Raw genomic sequence first — 26,663 nt, forward strand, 5'->3', positions numbered from 1 at the left:
GGAGGTGCAGGCAACATCCTTAACCCAGCAACTGGGCCGGATTGGCCCAGCCAGGGTCTGCATCCCTGGGATCACGCCAGGCAGCTGCTGGTGCTGCCTTCGGCAGAGCATTTCTAGACTGGTGCAGACAGCAGCTAGAGATGAGGGATCTTGAGGCAAGAGGGGGGCTTTCCCCCGGCCGCTTTCGCTGTCCCTCTCTCTCTGCTGGGCTGACATCAGAGGTCTCACTCCCAGCCAGCACGCTGACTTTCATAACAGTGAATTATAACTTGGCACTTCTGTATCTCTCTCTAGTTCAAAGCCATGCTGAAACATTATCTAATTAATTCACACAATAGCCCTGGAAGGCAAGAAAGGGAGGTGAGAAGCTGAGTTACTTGCCCAATGACAAACACTGAGTCAGTGGAGGTGTGGGAGGAAAACTCAAGGACCGTGGATGTTTAGATCTGAGATGCCATCCTTCTTCTATCGCAACAGTATTTCAGTCACTTAAAAAATAGCACCTGTATATTTGATTACAATTACAGCCAACTACTCCTAATTAATAGATTAAACAGGGAGAAAAAATGTTATCCTAATTAGCACCCCCAAAAATTAACAATTACATGCTTTTCACACCTGTAGGATGTTAACCAAACCAATTAAAAAGCATAAATATGTGGCATAAGCAAAATTAGCAAAACCCCCTTTTGAAGACACATACAGCAGAGTCTGGCCCACTAACAGGGCTGCTCAGGTGCCACTGGTCCTGGTCCCCACTGCAGGCAGCAGGGGCTTGGCATCACAGGAAAAGGCACCACAACCAGCCTGCCATCACCACAGCACCTGCAGGACGAGGTCCCCACCCTCCTTGCCTCAGTATCTTTTCATTGCATAAAAAATAAATGCAGAACTGTAAGGGGGAAAGAAAAGGTGTTTGTTGAAATAAAAAATATGAAAATGTCACCAGCACCCTTACAGTAGGAGAGCAGACCAACCAAGAAGAAGAAATAACAAAACAGGGATTTATTCACAGAAACTAGCATTACAGGAGGTAATGGGCAATTAGAAACAGTGTTCCATAAACTCACATCAACAGTAGAAATATTGTATAAAATACATTTCCAGGTGTGAGGGGTTAGAAGATGTATGTTCAGAGATGTAATGTAATCCGTAATGTAATTCCAGAGGTCCATTAATCAGCTGGAAGATCTTTTATCAGAATACAATTTCATTAAAAAATTCAGTAGTTATACACTGAAGAGGGAAAGGCCAACTGAAGCTCATTAACCCAAGGAAAGAAGTCTGCATAGTACTCAGAGTACCTGACTGAAATGGAGGGGGGGGGGGGGGCGGGGATGGGGGAAAGAGGGAAGTGGAAAGACAAAGTTGCAGGAAAATGCAAGTAATGATAAATACTGCTAGGAAACTGAAGCAGCATTGAAAAGAATGTGACTTGTACATAAGGGGATATTAAAAGGGGGAAATGGAGTGCATATGTGGAGAGGTTGTAGGAGGGGAGAAATCTTGGTTTGAAAGATATTTGTATGAGCAGAGGAAACCCAAATCGCTACTATTGTGGATTAAGGCATCTATTGATGCAAGTTAAAACATGTTTTCTAACAAGCAATTCAGATGAAAATTATGTCAAGCTGCTTTGCTTTTCTGACCAGCAATTATTTAATCAGAAAGCTGTATTAGGAAAGAAGTCTCTTAGTAGGATAGAGTATCTGACTATGAAAATGTGCTGTGTGGTAGCCAACCAGTAGCTAATGCATCTTCAGCTCTGGGACTTTGCTTCTCTATCCCTGTTCTCCCCAGGGAATTTTTTTTCAGAGTTCATACTAGGTTGGTTCTGTTGGTCTGGCCATGTCATAATGATATCCAGCCCCTGGAAGCCTTCCAAGGACGTTGGTGAACAGGGGATTGCTGTACTTTGCTGTTTTATAGCCCAAATAGCTCTCAATAATTGAACATTAGCGTGGTGGGAAAAGTACCAACAAAACTTTTATGATAAATCTTCACCATCCTCCAGGACTTAGGGTCAAATAAATACAGCCATGCACAATTTGCATGCTGTTTTTAGCATCAGCAGTTATGAAAAATGTGGCACATACATAGATTTTCCTTGAGCAGCTCATTTTTCTGTCCTTCACTAACCTTTTCCTCTCCCAGTAATGGACTATTTTTTACATCAAGCACTTTGTAGCAGGCTTAGTCTAAAGGGTCCACATCTCCATCAGAAAACTGCTGTACTTTCAACCAAGCAAGAATATTTTCTTGTGCATTATGAGACAATGTTTTCCCTCCCTGACTCACTCAGGGGTTGGAGGCAAGCTGAGCTAAGAGCTCCTCCTCCTCCAGCCCCAGTTTGGTAGGATCTGCCCCAAAAGCAGAGGTCCTGTTTGCATTCCCCCCTCTTCCTGTCCCTTGGCAATCCCCACACATGACCCCCAGGCCAAGGATGCAATGGATCTGCAGCAGCTTTTTTATACATCATGCATGTGGCTAGGACAACAACCAAGCCCCTTGCCAGTACCCTGCCCAGCATTCCTGCACCAGCCTCAGCCAGGCAAGTCCCAGCCCTCTGGATTGTACCCCCTCCCTAGGGAGAGGGCTGGCAGGAGCAGGAGGGGCTGTCCCAAAGCCATCATGCTGCCCCCGCAGAGCCCTCCAACCGTGCAGGGCTGGCACAGCTCCTCCAGGCCAAGCTGCTCACACTGAGTTTGTATAAGAATTTGATAAAATTGCCACTGATGGACTTCATGGAGTTTAATCAAATGTTATTGACTTGGTCCTGCTCAAAGAAGCCTCAGTTACAAACTCTTTCTTTAGAAGGCATGAAGAGGATTTTGGGAGCATGTGCCCCACAGCCCAGGCTGCAGTGGCCCCTCGAGCAGACCACCTCAATTTCCTGCACACTGTCTGCTAGAGACAAAGCCTGTGTGAAAGAACCCCCCAGGAAATCAGCATTTATTAGCAGGGTGCTGCAATCCTGCAAGTGACTGCCACTTATTCTACTAATGTCGGCTCCACACTGTGGGAGCTCTTAGAATTTCTGACATTAAAATTAATTCTGGCCACAAATAAAATGTAATTGATATTCTTTCAGAAATGGAAAAAGGATGGTAGGACACTCTGCAGCATTATTAATTAGTGCTAAATCAAATATCAAAGGATGAAAATAACACTGTATTTAGCAATCAAGTTTATTTTAATAGATGCAATCAGAGTCCCATGACTTACAATTTTGCCTCTAAGGGAAATGTTCTAACTGAGGAAAACATGGGGGAAAAAAAAAAAAAAAAAGACAGAAGTGCACATTTAGGTAGGGTCCTCACTCACTCCAGAGCTGCCTGTGCTGTTTGCTAGTTCTGGCAAGATTTCTGTTTTCCTTCTCAAATGACCATTTACACTTCAACGCTTTTTCCCCAAATATCCTGAGCTACTGTTGGAACTACTCAGTGCAAAACAAAACCAACACCCAAAAAATCCTGTTTGTGCAGCATTTAACATGAAATTTTGAACTCTGCGAATGTAGCGGGAGAGTTCCTGTTCTTTGTTGTCCCTGTATTTAAGGGGGAAGCAGACTGTGACACAGGTGCCCGTGCAGCAGCAGCAGCTGGGGACTGACTGGGACCTGCCCGCGGTGGGGGCGGCTGCCCTGCTGGGCACGTTCAGTGCTGGCCCAGGAGAGACATCTGCCGTGGTCACAGCCTGCTCGGGCACCCCCAGGACAGGGCCACGCTGCAAGAGCACCCTCAGAGCCCCAAGATGAGCCGGCAGCTACTCACGTGTGCTGTCACAGCCGAGACCCGCTCCCCGGGCTCGGAGCTGCCACATGAATCACCAGCAGCGGCAGGAGAGCTGTCGAGACTCACCTACACACCTCACCTGCACAGGCAGCCTCGCTTCTCTGCCTACAGAAAGAGCGCTTCTGCCTGCCAGAGCTGCCATTCCGGGTACAGTCACAGCTTTTTCTTCCACACCAGCACCAGGCACTAACAGGGAGCTAGGCAGAGATGAGTCAAAAAACCAAACCAAACCAAAACAAAAACACGTTTCCTTGTGGATGCTGTTGGAGATTGAAGTGAGGCTCTTCTACAGTACAGCTCCTGCCTTCCTGTTGGTTGTCACACAGCTTCCAACTGTACAATCATGATATAATTATATATATATACATCTCACAGCATTTACTGAAAACACTCTTTTCTCCTTCAGCTGGTCTGGATACTTGAGGGGAGGGAGGAGGCATCTGGATGGCGAGGTTTGCAGGATGATCACTGCTGTCAGACTGTGAACTGCAGGAAGGCAAACTTGCTCTTCTCTGGTGTGGCATTTGTCCTCCAAACCTTGGCATAAGGACCTGAACCACCAGCATTGTACCAGCAGTATCCTGACCAACGTAAAACAGACATTGCAACACAGACTGGCTGCTCAAATGATGAAAACTTCATTTACTGTCACTGCTTCAAAAGCCAGTGGCCCTAATAACTCAGAGACACTGACAAACCAACCTGTTACATTCTCCAAGTGCCGTTCATCACAGTCAGGAGAGTTTTGCTGACTGATGCCAGGTGAGGACCAGGTCCTGTGGGGATCCCCAGGTAACAACAAGCAGACTGAGTTGGATCTGCAGCAGAGGTGCTTCCTCAGATTCCAAAGCTGGGGTGAAATTTCTCATCTTCATGTTGCCTTAAAAGCCAGGTAAAACCACTATCTGAGTAATAAACTGTATTTACTGCACCTGAGCAGAAGCCTGCAGTCCAGAGCAGTGTGTGTACTGATGCTGCCCACAAACCCGTTTTTAAACCCACATTCTTTAAACAGTGCTCTATCATCTATAATATACAGGAAGTGCACGCAATATACAGGGGATGCGTGTTTTAATGTCCTCATGGGCTGTGGGTCTGTTATTGATCTAATACTGGGGAGAAATTTGCTTTTGGTAGTGCTTTTCCTGGTTCTTGACAGGGCAAAATAATTTACAGGAGGTCCAGAGCTCGCATGTGTAGGAGAAAGGGCTGCACATACTCCTTTCCCCACATCTCCAACCCAGGGAGTGGGTTTTCCTTAGCTTTGCTGGGCATGTGCTGCTGGCTGCTGTGTTTCCCTCCTGCTGCCCTGACCTGGGGAGGGCCTGCCAAGTGATGGCCTGTCACACTGGGAAGATGAAGAGGTGGATCAGACAAAAGAAACAGAGAGGAAAAGCAGCTGAAAGCCAGGAGCAGATAAATGCTGGCCTTGCGAAGCCTCACATCTGTAGGGACAAGAACACTGCCAAATACACATTATCCAAGAGTTTTAACACAATTTATTTTATGCTTAAATAATCAACTAGATCATCCAGTGTTTGTTGTTTTCATACATATGTAATTAGAGCTATTATCAATGAATGCTGTTTCCATATGAATATAATCAACAAATTAAAGTATTTCACCAAAACCAAAATAAAAATGCCCTTTAAAACACAGCAGCCTTAACAACCTAATATTACACTGCTAGGATGATTACAGATGATTGGCTTACTGAAAGATTCTACATCTTATAGCCAGTACACAATACAGTAATAATTTTACAGCGTGCTGCCAGTCTATTAGCTAATAATTTCTCTTCAGTTCATTTAAAAATATCCCAAACTTGTGCTCCTTAGAGCACCAACCCACTTCTAAAGCTGCAAGCATTACCCCCATTATAAAGCAAGAACAGATAGCACCCCCCTCCCCATAATGCAACTACTGTATATGTTATGGGTCTTAGGTCATTTCATTGAAAAATTGGCAACAGCAACAAATATTAGATGAAGGGCTTTGTGTTTACAGATAAAATCTTATTTTTCATGTTGCGGTATAGTGTTTGCAAAACTGGAAAAGATTTAATCAAAATAAGGTGAAACACATGCATCAAAATATTAGTACTCTGAAGAAAAATTTTCACAGAACTACAGAATTCCTCATTTTGGGAATCATTTAAATTTGCAGCAGATTTTAAAGATTTTTTTAAAATCAAGCTAGCGATTTTGCATATACAAACATTATAATTGCTAATATACAAGAATCTGTGAAGATACACCCAGAATATCCCTGTAGGTGCAGCCATTTGAGACACCTAGCCTGCTCAATGCATTTGCAATATTCTGTTTGTGATTGAAAAGGCAGTGCCTTATCAACATTTATTCTATTTTGTTAGAATTTATACAGTGTTATTTATTTACAGCAAAACTATTGATGTTTAAAAAAGAAACAAATAGTGTTTTATACCCTGACAGTTTGGGTCCAAGAAAAATAAGGCGAGCTGTTGTGGATTTTAGTATTTTTAGTGTCTTTCCGTGGTTTAACCATTTTGTCTTTGCACATCCTCTCTGGCCACAGGAATTTCTTTTGAGATGACATCAAACTGCTTGAGAGAAGCTGTTAACAGCATGGCATCTTGTATATACACTGCATTGGTAACTGCGCACCCTCCAATCCTGTGAATGAACGTGAATTTCCATGCTCTGTAAATTGGCTCATGCTAAATTAATTTTTTTGTTTGGGATTTTTTTTGTTTGTTTTTTTTCTTTTTGCATAAAAACCATGCGGTTAATGTGGGGAAGCAGCAAACACACGCACACTTTTATAGGTGAATGTTTAATTCCTGTTGATTTTTCTTCCGTGACTGTCCCTCTAGAATACTGGCAGTAAAAGCACACTGTGGAGAGAAAACAGAGAACAAATCATTTCAGAAATATCTTTTTAGAATCAGTTCCATCCCTTTCCCTGACTAAACAGAAATGTAACTGGCACGATGGAATTCTGCAATAGGCTAAATCACACGGTTTCTAGGTAGGCAATGACGGTAGCTGAGCTCCAGCATGAGGGAAAAATGCAGCTGCAGATGTCCACACTGCTCGTGAACTGATTTACAAGCATGTTTGCAGCACACTGCATTTCATCACCATGAACATGGCACCAGCTCATCTGATCCACTGAAGACAAGGAATAGGTTCTTTTGTTGTGGAAGGAACAGCATCATCTCCAGACAGAGAGAGTTGCTGCTGCCACAGCACGTCCTTCCTCATTGTGTGCAAGCATCCCACAGTGATGGAAAACCTGCTCTCCTCGCACATCCACCTCTGCCAGTTGCTCAGGGAACATGACTGGCAGAGCCAGGAATGCAGTGCCCAGCCTTTAGGAGGCTTGGTGAAGGACAAAAGCGAGGACAAGGAGCAGCCTCATCCATCTCCCTCTGGCCTGGCTTGCAGGAGCAGCACGGAGGAGAGACAATCCAGCTCCTGCTCCGTCACCCCTCAAACCAGAGCCATGCACATAAGGGCAGCAAGTGTGTGCCATTTGTTGTACAACAGCAGTGTGTCGCAGCAGAGAGGGCAGGAAGCAGAAACACAAACACAGCAGCGAGCAGGAGCTGGGAGCCCCGCGGCTCTCCGGCACCTGGGCACAGGGCAGCCTGCTCGGGAGCGTGGCTGGCACGGACATGCCTGGTTACTAATCAGGTCACGGGTCCACACGCATTCCCCAGGAGTGTTCGCAGTCTCCTTCCACACTAAAGCGATCTGTCCTTGCCTGCATCTACAGTTGTCATAAATCTGTCCTGCTGCTAAGAGCCGCCTGTTCCCATTGCAGCAGTCACGCCAGCTCACACCGTGCTGTCCGGCAGAACTGCACGCAAGAGTTCTTGGCTTCTCCTTTCAACCTATGCTTCACAGTGGGCTTCTCTGCAATGGGGACAGGGACATTTTCACAGCAAAACTGAGCTAACATCGTGATCTTTTTCAAACACTCCAAAGAAAAAAACCATCTCTGCCTGCCCAACAGGATTCTTTTTGCCTTTTATGAATACAAAACAAACAGTTTTTCTATAGGACCCCCTGCCTGTGCAAATACATCCACATCTGCATCCAAATGAAATGTTTTTAATGGACTCTTGACCAGACTCACAATTACTTAGTGCACATTTGGTCATGCTTATCATATCAAAGTTTGGAGCACAGAGATTCATCTTACAGGACAAAGTTCCCCCTGGAGCAAAGGTTCATTATCTCAGGCAGACTCCCTGAGTTCCTCAGGGACTCTAGCATGGAAGACTTGCCTACTGGTAATCACAGGAGAATTGCATCAGCAATCATGAGAGCAAATCTGCTTCCAAGGAACTCAGACTGGCTTCCTGAAGGTCAGACTCTGTTTCATACATTAGGAAAAGACTGCCTTATTTATGTAATTTTATTTTAAAATGAAATGCTTTTCCCTTATCCCTGGTGTCTTTTGCATCAAACTTGTATGCTCTTTAGCGCTTTAGCTGCATTGCTTATGGGGTTCAATGCCCCATCTTGCCTTCAATGCCTGAATTTACACATTTCTGCTGCCTTGTCCCTGCAGATTGACAGTGGAGCAGCACGGGATCCAATGTGGGACACAATTTCATACAAGCAAGTGCCATCACTTTGGCTTGCTGTACTACCATATCCTAAAAAATCACCCCCCTTTTCCAAACAATAAATATTTTATGAGTATGTTGAGCATCAAACCCCGTGAAGCTGTAGTATTCTATAAGCACACACTGAAGGACTCTCAGTAAAAGCAGGAATTCAGGTGGATGCAGTAGGTGCTTACCAGATACTGAAATCACACCAGTCACCTCACAGAGCTTGCTCCTTGGGGCTTGATCCCATAAATCCATCAGCTAGATCCCACACAGAGTGCTGTTTTTCTAAATTGCTCTACCCACATGCACAGAGCACCTGTAGGGCCAGAGGGCTGTAGGGGCTACCTTACATTGCATCAGTCAGAAGGATCTGGTGACTCAAGAGAAACTCTGCTTCTGTCTGTCCTTCTCCTCACTCTCTGGTCTATTTGCCAGGTCCTGTTCATTCTGTTCTTGAATCTTACAGTCGATCCTGTACCATATGTACAGTAAAAGGATAATACAGTCTTGCACCTCAGAAACTCTTCTTCTGTCCAATTCCTGAAACCTAACAAAGCTAAGAGAAGTTCTGAGCAGAAAAAAGACGTGTCCATGATAAACCTACGCACTTGGAGCCATGACTGATGGACCAGCATTGATAGACACGGATGGGCTCCTCCCACATTTACAGGCATATCTCTGTGTGACTGTAGCTGCGTCAGCAAGACAAAGCAGCCTCTGGCTTCAGGGTGCTCCATCACAACTTTACAGAGTCTCCTGCAAGGGTGTCTTAGTCTGTGCATTTGGGTTTAGCTTGGGAAGCCCTTATACCATCAGCTGCTGGCTTGCTACAATCGTTAAGACTGGATCAATAAAATTCACAAGAAACGGTAGGGATTATTTGTTGGCAAATATTGAGACACATCACTTACAAGGACTTTGACTTGAATAACTGCTTTCAAATCACACATCTGACAGTGGAAGAAGCATTTCACTCCTAGATTTGTGTGCAGCTCCTTTACTATTTGTGTTTAAGCTTTTTGGGGTAGAAAGCTCTATGGATTACAAACACTAGACGCTGTAAAATTCCCAGAAATCTTGCACATGTCTGAGTATTGCTTTGATTTATTTTCCAAGAAGTAAAGCTTAATTTCTATATGTGAACTCAAGGTCATCTTCTCCTTGCAAGATCAAGGGCCACCTATTTGGGTCTGCAGCTGGAAAGCAAAGTCAGGGTAGCAGAGGCAAGCCTTTGTGCAGCCCAGGTGCTGTTCCCCATGCTGGCAAAAGCCTTCAACAAGGGAAGAAAATTGATCACACTGACCGTTCAGTGATTGGCTTTCGGCTTTCATGAGTAACTTTTCTTCTCCACGTGTCTGACTTCTTTCTTTGTCTTAACCTTATAAGCTTCTCCCTGCTTTAAAGGAAAAGTATAAACGTGAACACAGTCTGCAGAGAGCACTTAGAGTTGTAAACCAGCTTCCAAAACAGGATACACATTTTGCTGTAACAGGATAAGTAAAAAGCAGTTAAATCACGTTAACACTTCGTTTCAAAGATACACACAATCTATTTATCCACTCTGCTGAGCTGCAAAAGCACAGGTTTGAAATATCATCTTCAAGTAGAAAACACAGCTCTACAATTTCAGCCTGACCCCTGGGTCGGAGTGCCCGGCTGGCAGTCAGTCCTCGGCAGAGCCCCTGCTGCCAACTGCAGCGTGAGCCGGTGCCACTGACAGGGAAAAATCCCCTTTACCAACCTGGGCCAGCTGAACTGGTGGGCATTCCCAACAGCAGAGGCTGTGGCTGCTCTTATGATGTTTCACGACATCTGTGCTTTAAAGTGAGCAGGTTAGTAACAGAACAAAGGGAAGAGGAAGAAAGCCAGCAAAAACCAGCACTGAAGCAGCACAGAAGTAAAACCAATGACAGTGACAAGCAGTGCAGGTTTCAGTGTCTTTAAAACAGCAAACCCCAAAATAAAGTTCATCTTTGCTCATTAAAAGTAGCTCAATAATCATCTAAAAATAAATTCTCCAGTGATCACAAGCCTCACTCACATCAGAGAAAGGCATCTGTTTATGTGTGGCTATGGGCAGAATTTACCCCTCAGGTGATCTGCATTGATGTATTTGTAACTATTTGTCGTTTCCAACTAATCTAATCTGGTGCAGCAAATTGAAAATGTTTACCCCTTGCTGGGAAGGAATTTTTTTTCTTCACAAACAACTAGGAAAGAGGGAATGGAAATAAATTTGTTTCCATTCTCTTATGTCTGTGACATATGTGTTCTTAGCTTTTTTTCTTTTTCTTTTTTTTTAATTGCCAGAAAATAAAGGGTATTTGTTATCTTCCTTTCTGAATCTGTTTTCACTCAGACAAGAATTTCATTAGCCCCAGTGACAGTTTTACTCCAGCAGAGACATCTGAGGGCCATGTGCTGGGGAAGAAGGCACGAGCTCCTCTGAAGCCATTTGTTTCCAGAGGCAATGCCCATTCCCCTGAGGCCTCCTTGGGACCGAAGACAGCTGAGGCACAGCCTTCCCAATCCTGCCCCTGTCACTGAAGCCCTTTCCAAGAGGGGCTGGGGTGTGCTAGCACACAATAGTCCCATTTTTCCCACTGTCAGGGTGATAAAGCTGGGCACAGTCCAGGCCTGCAGAAAGCTTACAGTTTTGATCACCAGGGACAAAATCCTGTCTTGGTGCTTGCTTGTAAAGGATACCATTGCTTGGGTATGTTCCTGTTAACCTGAATCCTGCAAACCCTCAGTCACCAGCACCAGGGGTATCACACCAAGGTGAGTGAAAGGCCACTGGGATCAGACTGCAGCTCATTCCTTGGGGCTGGTGGAAAGGCCACACAATCCACCAAACAGCTGTAAGGCACAGGGGCAAGGGCTTAACCAAACACACAGACACAGCCCCGCCTGATGGCACAAACCAGGCCCCAAACCCAAACCTGCTGCCAAACCTTACAGAAACAGGCCTTGATGGCCTGTGCCAACAGAATTCTGTCGGGCCCCCTTGACACCACCCCAGCCCTGTGATCCCAGCGCACAACTTGCCAATAACTGCAAGCACCGCACTTTTTGCCAAGGCTTCTTGTTAAATGCAAACCTCCAGCCCTTTAGCAGCACTTTCTAGCAGTCAACACAACCCTCTGCGCCTACTGTTATTTCCTGGTAGTCCCCGTGGCATTACCATTTCACCAACTTTCCTCTCATGGGGGATTACAACACGTCTTACTACCTTCCGGGTGATCTGTGGGAAGCAATACACGAAAAGTATAGATTTTTTTTTTTTTCCTAGATTCTAAAGGGAGAAAGTATGTTAAAAGAAGTTACTTGAATGCAAAGACTCAAAGCAGTGATGTAATTCATGATTACTTTTCTCGTGATGACGTTGCCTTCTTCGTCGGTAAACTGTTCCTCTGTTACAGATTCACCAGGAATGTTTTTTGCTTCCTCACCCTAAAGAACGTGTTATAAGATTAGCAATAGAGCCTATATTCTGTCAAACCCACACATATTTCCACATCAATCCAAGCAACAAGCACATGCTAGCTTCAACTTTATGTAACAATTTGCTTTATGCCACACGAACTGTATAAAAGCCTCATTCATTTAGCGATGCAGGTACCTGTGCATTTATTATACAAAATGTTTCCTTAAAGCCTGTAGGGAGCTTCTAGCACACTGCTCTTATTAACTAATGTATGTCAGGAAGCTCTCTGGGCAACAAAATTGAGTGGTCTGAGTGGTCAGTCCCTTAGCTTTTCACAGCTTCTCAGTGCCAGGCACACGCAGAAACGTGGTCTAACATGGGGAAAATTGGGACTTAAAAAGACAACTCTGCCTATAGCTTGCTAAACATGGGGTCTTGAACACAAACACAGAAGACAGACAGGACTCCCCAGCACTTACAAAATGAAGGAAGTTATCTTACGTGACACTTTGCCGGGCATGGTGCCACCGTGCCGAGGAGCCTGAGCAGCCCGGTCCATGACTTACTGAGGTCAGCAGCACTCCAGCCATCACTTCTTGTAGTACCAGCAATTTATAGGACCAGTGTAAATAAATGTAAAAGCAGTTTCCTAGCTGCTATGCCAGTAACTTAATTCCCCTTAACAGAATTACTGCTCAAATCATAAATAAATGTCATTACTTCAGAGTCTGAGCCTAGCTGGCAGTTGTGAACTTATGTTCCCAAAGAACTTTGCTAACTTTACCTCACGAAGTCCTATTTCCAAACCTGAGTGCTGAAGCAAGCACTGCTTTTGATGCTTCAAAAATATCCATTGTCTGTGCTTATATCTTTCATATAAGTAAGGCAAACATAATGGTAATGTAGCTGGCCTACATATGAAAAATTCCCACTTGTAATTGAGTAATGGAAACAAACACAAAAATTCTTAAAACTTTTCTTCTCCCCTCACCCTCAACCCACTATGGAAAAATTACAAGTAGAGGGGGGAAGCAAAAATAAAGCATTGTATAAAACACATTATAACAATATTAATTACAAAATAATATTTGAAAGGAGACTATTACAGCTTTTGTAATGCTTCCATGTACTGAACAGCACAAGGCAAATATAATTTCTGTTTACTGGGGTCTACACATGATACAGTTGTCTACATAAGCTCCTGGCACTGCTTTATAATAAACAAACACAGTGATGCCATGTGTATTTTTTAAAAACCATTTTCCCTTCCAATGCAGCTTTTTCAAGATGTACATTGTAACACTGGGATTGTATGCTATTTCTAAGCTCTAAGCAAAACAAACCTTTCCTTTTGTTTACAAGCCATTTGTGGTCTTTTCTAGCCAAGCTTTTCCATTTTCCTCGCCTGGGGAGAATGACAGCAGGCAGGAGCCAGGGGGGGAGTACTGCAGAGCAGAGCCCCTGGCCATGTTTGTCATTCTTCACAAGTACAGAGTTTCTGCAGGTTTTGCATTGAAAGCTGTATTGAAGTCACCACTTGATAATTAGACAATGGAACAGTTTCAGACATTTTACACATCTTTTTCCCCGGGCTTTCACAGACTGTTAGCAAACTGTACAACCTGCTGGACTTTGGCGCTTCAGGAAGAATTGCCAAGAGAAGGACGGGCTCCACAGGCCAGGTGGGGATTCCACTGCACAGGGACATAAGGATGAGGTCGAGACACACCTTGCTGAGGTGCCCGGGCCAGGGAACGCTAGCGTGCCTGCGAAAGCACAGCAGCACAAACAGCTACTGAAGCCCTCAGATGGAGCCTGAAAAACTCATTCCCCAGAAGGAGAAGTGACACACCTGCCTAAGCACTGCAGCAGGCCCCGTGCAGGAGGAGGGAAGTGCGAGCTCGGTCCCTGCGGCGAGCGGGGCCCCAGCGGCAGCTGCCTGCTTCCTTTCTCCCCAGCAAAGGGACGGGGCTGCTGCGAGGCAGGGGCCAGCGACTGCCTAAAGGGTTCGGGAACTGAAACCTGCGGGGTTTCCTACTCACAAAGAGACGGGAGGGGGAAAGACTGGTTCTGGAGACTTCACACTTGAATCAGATGCAGAGCAGATGGGGAACTAGCTGCACAGTTTCTTTCCTGGCCTTCCACGTGTGGGCTCAGAGACTCTCCAGTGGGCTCCAACACAGTAGCCCAAGGAGCAGGAGGGAACCCTGGCACAGACATCCCATGGGGCACAGAGGTATAGAAAGGTTCCCTCTCATGAGTAGGACCTCCAAAGCCACTACAATAAAACCCATGAAAACCAGAAATAAAACAACATGGCCAGTAGCAAGGTCACCGGACTACTTGGCACACCCACACCACTTACGTGAACTGGTTCTTTGACTCCTTTACTGCAGCTATGAGCAAGGTTATCCCTTAAAACAACCTAGTGAGAATTACTGTGTTCAGCTTCAAATGAAATGAAAGTGTACTGCTGCACTGAAAGATGTCTCCTGAAAGAAAATGCAATTTTAAAGGTGTGGTGAATCTTGAGCTTTAATTAGCTACATGCTCCTTTAAGCACAATTTAAGGATAAATGCTGTAAATACTCAGCAGTCAGTGCACATGAAATCCAGCTTTCACAATTCACTTGCTGGTGGGTAGTTAAACAAATTGCAGGAGGGCTCACAACTGGCAGGAGGTAGATCTGATTTACTGACTTTTCTAATCCTGTGCAGTTACAAAGATGGATATTTGCTATGAAAAAAAAACCCCTAGCCACTGGCAGTTTTAGTTATAAGAGCTCAAACCAGCATTGGGTTAGAATAGCACATTAGATGACCTTGTCAACAAAAGCTGTTTTTAAACACAAAGCTGGTGCATCTGCGTCACAGCTAAAGAATAAAATTCTTTCTGCTGCATCATACTTATGTGGGCTTCATTTTACCCTTGACCAGTCAAAATCACTGTCACAATACCAAAAGCTTTAGAAAGGCAGGGAGAAAACTTAATACCGTGATTACTGGAAGCCCAGTTATATCCCTGGGACTAAAGCATACAAAGGCTGCAGTCTGCAAGCCTCAGTCCCAGAACATGCCAGGAAGCTTTGCAAAACAGAGTGCTTTAATGTCACCCTGCTCGCCGGAGTGTAGTCCTGCCAAAACCAGCTGGTATCCTCTCTCTGTTGCTCTCCAGTGCAGGAGAAGCAAAAAGCAGTTTCCTCAAAGTCTTCTGCCAGCTCCACTGATTTTCTTAACAGTTATTTGCAGATTATGGGTGTTCCCAGGGACCTTCAGATAAACGGAGTTATACAGTCAGTGCTGCAGTGTTGTGCCAAAGTTCACTGTAGATCTGTCAGAGCTCTGGTTTTCTTTCATGTTTGTTTTGTTACTAGAGGGATAATAGTCCCTTTTATTCCTCCCATACATCTAGTGTTGTTGTAACAGCGGAGAAAAAAGGTGCAGCTGGATGCATCTTACCCACATGGATAAAAAGGAATTGAAAAGCAGGCGGAAATAAGCAAGATGGAAAGATCCTAAATGTTTAATTTTGCCAAAGACCAGAGGCAATGCCGCAATGGGAACAGGAGCTGCACAGAGCGCTCAGACCTCTTCCCTCACTGGTCTAAGCCAGCATCAGGACATAATCCCTTCAGTCTCGAGATCACATTCTTGTAATGCATGAACAGCAGCTGCGCCTCAGTCTCCTTGGGGTCTCAAGCCTCTGTGGCAGCAGTAGGAGAAACAAACATCTTTCATTAAGGTCATTTTCATTAGTGAGTTCTGCCTACTCAGGGAGACCTTGTTAACCAGATGCCACAACTCTCTGCCTGCGCTCATGCTGAGTCTGTAGTTGCTTGTTTGCAGATGTATTGCTAAAGCCACAGGAGGGGGAGAAAAATCCCAACAAAACAACAGGCATAGCAAGGAGACCAGAGAGCAAATGGTGCTGCAAATGGGACAGAGTACAGTCCACTACTGGGAGCTGGGGCATAGGTCTGGTGCATGTGGCATGGAGGACAACGTGATGAACAAGACTTGTAGTCTGGGGTTTGATTTACTCCATGTTATCTTACTGAGCCAACAGCTCCAGCTCTCACGAGGCAGGACAGGGAAAGGGCATTTACCTGCAGCTCTCCCAGCCAGACAGAGACTGCAGTGGAGTCGCTGTGCCCAGCTGAATACACAAAAGGAAATGCTTCCCATTTTCCTCACACAGGGCACAGGCACTTAATTCTTATCACCGACAGGATGGCCACATTTTATTTTCCATAAATAAGCTTCCCCTGAATAGCAAGACCATGGAAGCTGCTGGCTCTAGTTTTGACTAACTGCTGCTCAGCCCACTTCTCCCATGAAGGCAGAACCAAACCCTCCAAGATCTTTAATGGGGCATTTCATGGGCAAGATGTACGAAAAGGGACAAGTCTTCAATAAAAATTGGCAAGAAATAGCAAAAGTACCAGATTCTAAATTACATCAGATTTGAATAACCACTGTTTAGAAATATATTTTATTTTCCATTACATTCTACCACAGACCTTTTGGCAAGAATCTTACTAAAACAGCTTTAGCCAAAAATTTGTATCCATGGAAGATTTAACAACCTCTGAAAAAGCATGAAAAATTGCACACTGATTCCTGCCACGGCTGAATAACAGGAGCTTTGGATCAGGCTTTGAATGTCCACATTGTGGCAAGCACTCTTATTTTCCCCTTGTGTGCTAATTGCTCGCATTCCTGCACTACCATAAACCCATTTCTTTTGCAATGCCCCATCCCATCAATCCACCATGTGAACACAAGAGGGGAAAGGAAGAAAAACAAAAACATCTGCACTACCTTGAGGTTAGAGTAAGATCCTATTACATGTGGAAATGGGCATCAGTCCCTGCTTGTCTGGTTTTATGGGCTCAGCCCTCTGAAGTGCTAAATCTCATGGGAATGTGCTCTAGAGTACTGAGCACTCGCCAGGACTCAGCTCTTGGGCTGCTGGGAAAATACCTCTGTGGGAGAGAAAAGTCTTGCCCCATATTTGGGCCAGGACAGAGAACTAAGGTAGCAGTTAAACGGAAGTAATAGTGTTAGCAATACTGCAGAATGGCATGGAAAGGAAAAACAAGTTGGGAAAGAAGAGCAAAGGTAATGAAGCAATTCCGCCCTGAATGCACCTGTGGAGGCACATGGCAAAGCCGGTTTTCCACAGCACTCAATTTGTCCTCAAGGTTTTGGTGCCAGCAAACTTTATGCCTGCAGGCTGCGTGAGTACCTCTGTTGCTTTAAACGCAATATGCAGGCAGTAATGAATACTAGGAAGAGCAATTAATATTAGGAAAAAACTCTTTACTGTGACGATGGTGAGACATTGGCACAGGTTGCCCAGAGAAGCTGCGGATGACCCATCCATGGAACGTTCAAGGCCAGGCTGGATAGGGCTCTGAGCATCCTGGTCTACTGGAAGGTGTCCCTGCCCATGCCACAGGGTTAGAACTGGACAATCTTTAATGTCCCTTCCAACACAAACCATTCTATGATCCTATTAATAAGGGCTACATTAAAACAACACAGTTCCCACATGCAGTTCTGCTCGGTGGAGGCTCCAAGCACACCCTCATTCCCTTCCACTGCTGCTGGACATAAGCTGGCTGTGGGTTTGGGCACAGCAGCCACTTTGGCAGGCACTGAGGCTCTGGCAGGTGAGAACCTGCTGCTCCAGCCGCTGCTGGGGGCCCTGCAGCAGCAATGTGAGTTATTTTCCCTCTGCAGGCAGCAGGCAGTGCTCCAGGCGTCTGAGCACTATATCCTGAGACCTCTTCCCTGACTGAGGAGCTGCACCTCAGCTTGTATCTTCTCTCACAGGGATTTCAGTCCTCCCAAAGTGAACCTCCACTCCCGGGAATGTGCAGAAAAATGTCCAGGTCCAATGTTAAATCTTGATTTTTCCATTTCATACTACCATTTCATGAACTTCACCTTATGAAAATGGTTGCTTCCACTACGAAAGTCTTTCTCTAAAAGGCCTGATGATTGTTGCTCTCAAACTTTCTCTTGTTCTGAGCTTAAGATGCAGAGTGAGGGATAAAAAAAGAAGCTATACATGATCAGAAAATAACCAAAGAATCACATGTATTTTCTAATCAAGAGACAGGTACAGCTCTATTCCAGCTGAGATCAGACACTTTCCCAACAGCGCAGGTTCAGCCGCCTCCACTCGCCATGCACACCCTTCCCACCAGGCCTGCACTAGCTGCAGATTCCAACACTAAATATGCTGCTTTACCATGGCTCTGTTAAAAGTTCTACCCCAAATTATACCACCACATTGAAAAGCAATTTTCTGTGCGTTTCTCTAAACACAGGGGCTGTAAGAGAGAGAGCAAAAGAAAGCTGCCTTTGACACGCTTTCCCCTTTTCTACTCCAACATTTCCTGACTGCAAACCGGCGGACACCGAAATAGTTCAGCCATAAGTTGGGTGGGGGCCCTTAGCCACAGGCCAACTATGCAGGCTTTGAATCTGCAGCACACTGACACTTTTGTGTTACCAGAGACTCCTGCAGCACTGGAGGGGCCGTGATGGCCACAGGCCACCTGCCCCGTTTGAAAACAGAAACCACGTTCCTGAGCCTGAGCAGTCACGGCTCATCTGCAGGGGGAATTAGTGAGGAAGGGTGTCGTGGTTAAATGCTAAACCACAACTAAGGGTTAGACCCTGACAGGCCCAGGGCCCTTCAGGGAAGGCGGCAGCTTCTGCCTGGGGAGATGGGGGATCCAACAAAACATTCATTTCTGCTGAGTTCAGCTCTGCCATTCCTGTCTTGTCTGAAGCACAACGGGTGTACTTAAGGAATTCACGGTGAAGTGAAGTCACCCTTCCTCTTCCAAAAGCATCTGCACCTTTGGCAGCTGTGCAGAGCAGCCTATCTGCCACCCACATTACACAAAAGGTGCAGTGCCTTTTGTGGTGTGCAGACTCCTCTCCACAAAGGATGCAGGCAACAGTGATATAGATATGTGCAATTGAAATGTCACAATTTATTCCTAAAGTAACAATTACAGCTTAGGCAAACTGCACTAGTGCTGTAACAGCACTAAGGTGCCCTGCTGGGTTTTTTCAGGGCTTGACTATGTAATTTTCTAATAAGAATCTAATAAATCCTTTAAGTTACTGAAGAATTACATAATAGTTTTTAACAGACTTATTTTTTCATGCTCTACGCTGCAGGAAAATTATGTCATACTGTATGACCACATAAAAAATTGCAAGGGCAAATACAATTACTTACATGATTATACCATTGTTATCAGTATATATAGTATATTGTGCCGTAAGTAAAGGCCATCTGTAAATAAATATACTAAATAGAGTCTACTGAAGGCAGACTTTTATTAACTTTGGTAGATTTAAAATCAGGATCATCTGCTGTAGGGAGAAAGTTTTTCCAGAACACATTAAGCACTTAGAATCACAAGTTTCAACCAGAGTATGTGCCTTGTATTTTCCTGTATCCCACTCATATATTCCTGCAAATGTTTAAATTGTAACTCAGAATTTTTTAAAGACAACAGGAAAAAAAAAAAAAGGAACGATTGTTACCTATCTTTCTCAGTGGCTGATTCTTGCTCTACAGGAGACCAACATGCTGCATCTAGCTGCAGTCTTTAAGATGCCATGCACAATTGGCAGTGAAGGACACAGCACTCCATGCAGCACAGGTGTTTTCCAACAGAAGACACCCATAAACCTGTGTTAAAGCAAGGAAAGGCAACCTAGCACTGGATTATAAATCCCTACTGGCAATGGAAAGCACACTACCACAGGGGCTCCAGTATGCCAAAACTGACACTCTGACACAGCAGACCAAACCCGTGTTCATGCCAACGTCTCCTCAAGAAAGCAAATCACAAAGTACCTTCAGAATCAACCGCCGTCGGTAAACTCTCGTAGTAATTCTCTGCTCTTCATCTGAGCTTGAATCGCTCTCAATCTCACTGTCACTGTCACTACATTCCTAATAAATGCAGTTTTAGTACATTTGAACAGCACATTTGCAAGACAGAACATGCTGATCAGGACTAGGAGAAGAAAACAGAGGTTATCACGGACAGTGTTTTCCCTGTCTTTGTTGTGTACATAATGACTCGCAGTTTCACTGCTAAACTACGTGATGGAGGAGGCCTTTTTGCTCCTTGGCATGCTGTAACCTGATAATTACACCAGCTATGGAATATCTCAGCAGCTCTCAAGTCTCAGAAAATGGTATTTGGAATGCACCTGACCAGTGAAATTTCAAAACCTTATGTAATTCTTTTAAAATTTATGTTAAAAAACCCCTAAACCTTGTCATAACTCACTGAATTTTTTTCTCCTAAAAATTATTCTTTCAAATGAGTTTTATGGATTCACAGGGTATGGGAAGTGAATTCCCTAAAAAAAAAAAGACAGTCACATAGAAAGATTCAGTGAAGCACCTCCACACAGAATGTTACAGAAAGACCTTCTGAAGAACTTCTCCACATCAATGGCTTTCCTGTTCAGTATTTATCTGTTTTTCTAAGTGGTAAAACTGCAGTGTGAAGCACAATCATTCTGCATTTTCTCAAGAAGGGAGCTTTTAGAGCCCAGCTCAGGGGGCACAGCCCGGTCCTGGTCTCAACCCGGTGTTAACAGGTGTTACAGCTACACACAAGTGTCTGTCCTCTGCCAGCCCCAGTGTTTTCCCCTCCAAAACCCAAGGAGCTCAGCTTTGGGGCCGAGCAGCTCTTGTGCATGTGCCTGACAAGGGGCTTCCCACCTGTGTGTGTGACAGACACAGGGCAGAGACCCTTCTCCCATGGTATTTGCCTGAACCAACCCTTTCCTGAACAGAGAAATTTGAAAATTTCCTCTATGTTTTACTCAGTGACAGCCTCAAACTGGTTTTAAAATCATGGATAGCGGATATTGTGAACTGCATATCTGTTTTTCTTTCTGAATCTGGCCCAAGATGTCCTGAACACGAAGCAATTCTCAGAAATTAATGTGCAAAATAAGAGTGGGCATAGGTGGGTGGAGGAGAAAAAGAACTATATAACAAAAAGCATCTAGGGCAGGATGACAGAATTCATCTGCAGTCCTCTGGCACTAGTCAAATATAGATGCAAAAAATCATAAATCAATCCTCTCCTGAAGAAGTAACAAGAAAGCAGAAGATTTCCAGAGGGCACAAAGGCTTTAGAGGAAGAGTTATTTTTAATAAACAGCTCTAAGTGGTTTATTTGTGATGGAATTCTGACACTGAGAGTCACCTTGACCATGTGCTGGACATCATCCTCTTTGGGATAACAGAGCAACTGTGCTGAGTTCCTTTCATTTAAAAAGATCACTGGAATCTGATGCTTGAGCATTTGTAGAGAATGATATGACCTACACCATTACTGCAGTGCTTCTGTAAATGTTTACGTGGACTTGGGATGAGGCCAAGGATTTGTTTCATCCACATCACCAGGCGTCACACCAGGATCAATTGTCTGAGTTTATCTCTTGGTGCAAACTCTGTGCCAAAACACTGCTGCAGCCCTTCTCCTGCAGGTGGGTGACTATTGCTTCCCGGCTCTTTCCAAATAGGTCACAGATAAAAATATCTTACTTTGGCAAGAAGTTTTAGTTTGTTCCCACTTTCTCTCCACAGATGTAAATCTGTTTCTTCCATACTTTTCTCTTTATGGAGCATTTCTGAAGAATGCCTTGCAGAAAGACTGCAGTTGAATTTTTCTTTCTGTTTCCATGACAGCATGTGAAGCGTCTCACCATGAATTGAACTGCGTTAGTAATTAAACTTATTGAATTCAAATTAGATTACAAGGCATTATTGAAGAAATATCAACAAGATAATGGAAGCAGCTCTTGTCATTCTAACAGCTGCGAGATTCTCACCCATTATGGCTTTGTGAGAGACCCACATTTTGAAACAGCATTGTTTTCTGATACCAGTTTATTCAAAGATCATGCCTATAAAAAGATTTGTTATTTAATAGACAAGATTATTAACCTTTACCAATAAAGCAAAGTAGTGCAGAGAGCATGCCTAGGAAAAGCACTTGCTTATTCTTCAATCCAGATGGGATATCCAACAGTAAAGAGCACGCAAAAGTGGGTGACAACTTCTCTTCCCACTGATGGGAACGCAGAGGGGGAAGTGCAGCATGTCAGCACACCCTCGGCATGTTACAGCGTGCATTTACACTCACTCCTGCATTTAATCAGAGCAGGGCACCACCAGAGTGAGGTCTGCCCCAAAGCCTACAGACACTGAGGAACGCTGCCATCTGCCTTTAACTGCCTTTGAAGAAGGCAAAGGCTCTTACTTACATTTTTAAAGTATTCCAGTAATTAGCAAACATTAGGAAAGATCTTACTGTGTCACGAACTAATAACAAGATAATAACAATCATATGCTGCATAACTGCTGAAACTGATTACGTTACCATCTAATAAAAGAATTCTTGGTTGTATAATCAAAATAATAGTTTAAAACGAACTAATTTAAACCTGAATGATTTACTGCAGCCCACCACAGCCAACATTTTTATTGTGCTACAATAAAAAAAAAAAAATCTATATCATGTAGAAACGATTCTACTGAAATATCTTGCTTCCAGAAGTTATAATCTCCTCCTGTATTATACTCAAGAAAAGACAATCTCAGCAGAGAGAGGAATGTAGAAGAAACTCTGCAATTCCCCTTTTCAGCCTGGTTCCCTGCTGGCCCCGAGGTCTATTCTGTGGCAATCCTCCCACTGCTGGGGTGTGAGGTGCACGCAGCTACTGGGCTACAAGCCATTCTTTGAGTCAACTTTCCTTCTAAGCTTCTGGTAAATAAATAGAAGCAACTGAGAAAGCTATCAAAATCTTCATTGTCAGAAAGCAACTTATAACTGGGGTTCTGCAGTTAAGGGTGTATGAGTCAGGCAAGGTAGAAAGGAAGGGGAACCCCTCAGCAGCATTTTAAGGAGAAAGAACCACCACCTGGAAAAATGCTTTACACATTTAGAAATCTTTTTATTCATCTTGGCTAGATGGATTCTGAAACTGGCATGAACAAGGCCTTTAAAAAATAAAACCATAAGGAGGAGATTAAATATTACCAAAAATTATTTTTTCTGCAAATTAACAGAGTAAAAAAAAAATGCAGGAAGTTTTGGGGACAAAAAGCAGGACAGAGCCTGAAGGGTCCCTATATTTCTTTGCTCCTATCATTTGCTTCAGTGTCACAGAAAGAGTGGGGAACCAGTGGCAACACCTTAGTGGGAACAGATGGAGGACAGCTGAGCAGTTTGGCACTGTGTGCACAGGTGGAATGTCATGGCAGGGAAGGGCCTGTTCCCCAGTGAAGGGGGACAGTGCTCCCAGAAGCTGCTCTAACCTCTTCCAGGGCTCAGGGCCAGGCAGGGAGGGGATTATGCAGCCCTTCTTGGCTCCCCTGCTATCCTGACTCCACCCCATTCTATTCACAACACAAATTAAAAAATTCCAGTAGCTTCCATTTTCCTCAATTTTAAAATAAACTGAAAAGGCATAAAGAAGGATAAGAAAAACCCCTAACCCTGTCACAAACACCATTACAAGTCATACAAAAAAAATTTGTCAACCAATATGTCAAGCAACAGGGACTCCTCACGTTGTTAATTATTACAGGACATACTGTACCTTCTGTTCAGACATTACTGCTCCCTCCTCCTCTTGGATGCTTGTTCTTGGCTTGCCATCCTCAGAAGTACTCCAGCCCATCTTCTTCACACTGACAGGCACAGATGTTTTGCTGCCTTCTGTTGTTGGCTTGCTGGTCTCTTCTAAAGATTTCTGATATGTTGTTGATGATAATGTTTGCTCATCAGTACCAGTTGAGATCTGGGACTTTGTTTTCAGGACTTCTTTGTCACTGTGTTTTCCCACATCATTTAGAGCTTCCTGGATGTAGGATTTAGTTTTTGCCTCTGATGTGGACTCAGATAGGCTTCCATTTGTTTCTGGCTTCCCTAGTTCTCCTTTGACATATGAGGTAACAGAATCCCGACATTGGTCCGAACTACAAGAAAAAGAGAAAGGAATAGACAGCTGTTCAGGGCTTAAATCACAGCCAGAAGGGCAAAGCACCAAGCCTCTTACTGAGCCTTCAGTCTGAGCCCATACGTTTCACACAGAGAAAAGTAAAATTTTAGACTTCACTTGCAAACATCAATCTATTTAATAACCTTGTCTTCTGCATCATGGCATCATTCTAGAAGCAATGAAAATACGGTGGATACTGGAAACAAGGCCAAATGTTTTATGTTAATCTCCTTCTACTTGGTGGAGGAGAAGAAAAAGAGAAAAAAAAATATACCAGCTCTCTTGTATAATCATGAGCTAAAGCCTCGAGGCACTAATTTTTAAACCGCTCTCTAATCAAAGAAGTGATGAAAGTATCTGTTACCATGCAATTACCAGTTATTTTTCCCCCAAAGTACAATATCTGCACTCCAGATAGGTCTTGCCTTTTAAAAAATACCGTTATCTGCAAATAAGTCCTTAGATACTGCGAAGTCTCAGTAATATGCAGAGGCAAAGGCAAGGAAGCTTACTAAAAGATAGAAAGCTGACCAGAATTTTGCCTCAGATTACCTATGGAGAGGTTCACCTGCACCTCTCACAAAGTTTTGTTTTCCTTTGTATTTTTGCTCACTCTCTGTTAAACACTATGTGTAATGCTGACATATGAAAATATGCCAGCTGTTTGCTGGCAAAACTTTTATAAAAGATAACAAAGTGAATTCCTCTAGCTAGAAATTGTTGTCTTCTTAAGGAAGCCGTTTTACTTCCAGAAGTGATCTATTTTACTAATTTAACATAACATAAAATCAGAATAGCAACACTTGCTTAACAACAGGAATCACACCAGTAGTAGTTCAAGTGCTTTACAGTACTGAAAGACAATGAATTTGCTGAAATCAATGACCAAATTCCCACTGGATTTGATAAGAGAGTATCTAAAGCTACCTTGAACCTTAAAACATCCTGAGTCAAAGATGCAAAGGATGTGGATTGCTTCACAGACAAATGATCACTGTGCAGATAATCATTCTGTGCTGATTTATAGCTCCTGCACACCTGGCTCCTTCAATTAGCGATTGCAGGAACCCCTTGCCCAGTGGGCACCAGTAGGACTGAACAGGACAACACATACTGTCAGTGTTGAAAGCTTAAGGAGGTCCAAGGGCAGGCTGGGAAAGCTCGTACAAGAGAATTGCACTGAGGATAGATACATAGAAAGCATCCCTCTCTGCAGGTCATTAGGTCAGAGACAAGTGGAGCCTGGGAGAGTGCAGGGGGAAAGCAGCACGTACATCTCTCCTTCCTCTGCAGTATGCTGGGAGACAACATACAGGACTAGGGTTCAGTATCACCATTATTACCTTCTTGTGCCTCGTAACTCATTTTTTAAAAAGTCTAGTAAATTAGCATGACGTAATACGCTTGAAGTAAACGTTATAGAAAGTGACAGTTCAAAAACTGGCTTACGGGAAAAGTAACAATTATCTGAGGGAAGGCAAAGAGAGGCCAAATGGAAAGGATGACTGCTACAATGGTGCTCAAAATTAAGAGTAACGTAGTATCCAGGTTTCAGATAATGTTCTTGACTCCAGCTACATCTATGCACCACTGAGATGACTTATAAATAGAAATACACAAGAATGTGAAAAGAAATATTACCTGCTAAAGATAACACGAAGTACTTCTCAAATGCCTATATTGAGAATGAAACCTGATAAACACACATCTTTAAAGACAAGTGTATCTGAGGCCAAATCAAGCTTTTCCTTTAACTGTATATATAAGCATATAGACATGTTCTCGGCGCCTGTGCAGTGCTACTGGTGGCTGAGGCAGCGTGGGGAGCCTGCTGACACACACAGAGGGGTGCTCACCTCTCATCCAGGCGATCCAGCAGGCTGCTGCCTATCCTGCGCCCCGACGTTGGTGCCTCGGAGACGCTGGAGGAGTCAGGCTGCCAACCTGCAATTGAAGACATTTCGCGTTCTGCTTGTTGAACACCTTTAAGAATTGACCACACTCTTCCTTCCGTCATCTCCTCAGACTCAGCTCCTTCTTCCAGATGAATGTCCTCAAACAGAGACTTAAACTTTTCTGCCGTCATCTCCTCATCAGTACCAGACTTTTCTCTCTCGGGCTGTTCAGTCCTCACTCCTCTTTTTCTAGTCTCTTCACTCTGCCTTTGTTTAGCATCTCTGGATATCCCGCCATAACTACCGAGATACCGCGGAAAATCTTTAAGGTCCACTTCCTCCAGCTGGCTCTCGCCTACAGAAATATCTTTAGGTGTTCCTTCTCTAGGCTCTGGGAAATCAACTTTGCTGTCTTCCAGGGAAGTGTCCTCTTCAGTCACCATTGGCGGTGCTGCTGCTGTACCATCTACGTGTCCCTGGGAGGTCACTAACACGTCACTCAGTCTACTGGGAGTTCTAAGGGGTGACTCTAGGCTAGAGGTGTCGCTAAGGAAATCGTCCTGGTGGAAAGGGGTGGGCGGCACGAAGCGCAACCCAGTGGGAGTTTCCAGTTCCACTTGGATGGAGGGATAACCTAAGGAAGACAGCACATTTGGACTGACTGGGATGAAGCATGGAGCAACAAATAAGCAAATGCCAAATGATTCATGGGTTACATAAAGTATGAAACATATGAGGAGGTGCAAGTGTATAAGAACCAGTGCAGTTCTGATAGATTTTGTGACTTTGTCCTAAAGAGACAGAACAAAGAATGAGTACTGCCAGTGAATATTACAGTGAAGCCAGTACGTCTGACTATTTTTTAATAGTCT

General features: G+C 44.1%; 1 protein-coding gene across 10 annotated transcripts in view; it reads right to left on the reverse strand.

The window, feature by feature from the left end:
- Window positions 1–6,193: 6,193 nt before the first annotated feature.
- Window positions 6,194–26,663, reverse strand: part of ANK3 (ankyrin 3) — a 291,984-nt gene continuing 271,514 nt past the window's right edge. For 5 of the 10 annotated variants that reach the window (XM_066191661.1, XM_066191660.1, XM_066191667.1 and 2 more), the window contains 7 exons: window positions 25,753–26,425; window positions 23,495–23,873; window positions 19,719–19,817; window positions 11,770–11,853; window positions 11,585–11,644; window positions 9,704–9,796; window positions 6,194–6,669 (listed from right to left, as the gene is read on the reverse strand). In XM_066191661.1, the coding sequence (XP_066047758.1) occupies window positions 9,728–9,796; window positions 11,585–11,644; window positions 11,770–11,853; window positions 19,719–19,817; window positions 23,495–23,873; window positions 25,753–26,425 (1,364 nt within the window). In that variant the 3' untranslated portion in view covers window positions 6,194–6,669; window positions 9,704–9,727. The remainder of the gene's footprint in view (window positions 6,670–9,703; window positions 9,797–11,584; window positions 11,645–11,769; window positions 11,854–19,718; window positions 19,818–23,494; window positions 23,874–25,752; window positions 26,426–26,663) is intronic. The other 5 variants (XM_066191669.1, XM_066191664.1, XM_066191663.1 and 2 more) reach the window with 4 other exon arrangements.

Source organism: Chamaea fasciata, unplaced genomic scaffold (genome assembly GCF_029207755.1).
Source record: "Chamaea fasciata isolate MVZ Bird 193981 ecotype frontalis unplaced genomic scaffold, bChaFas1.0.hap1 SCAF_9, whole genome shotgun sequence".
NCBI lineage: Eukaryota > Metazoa > Chordata > Aves > Passeriformes > Sylviidae > Chamaea > Chamaea fasciata.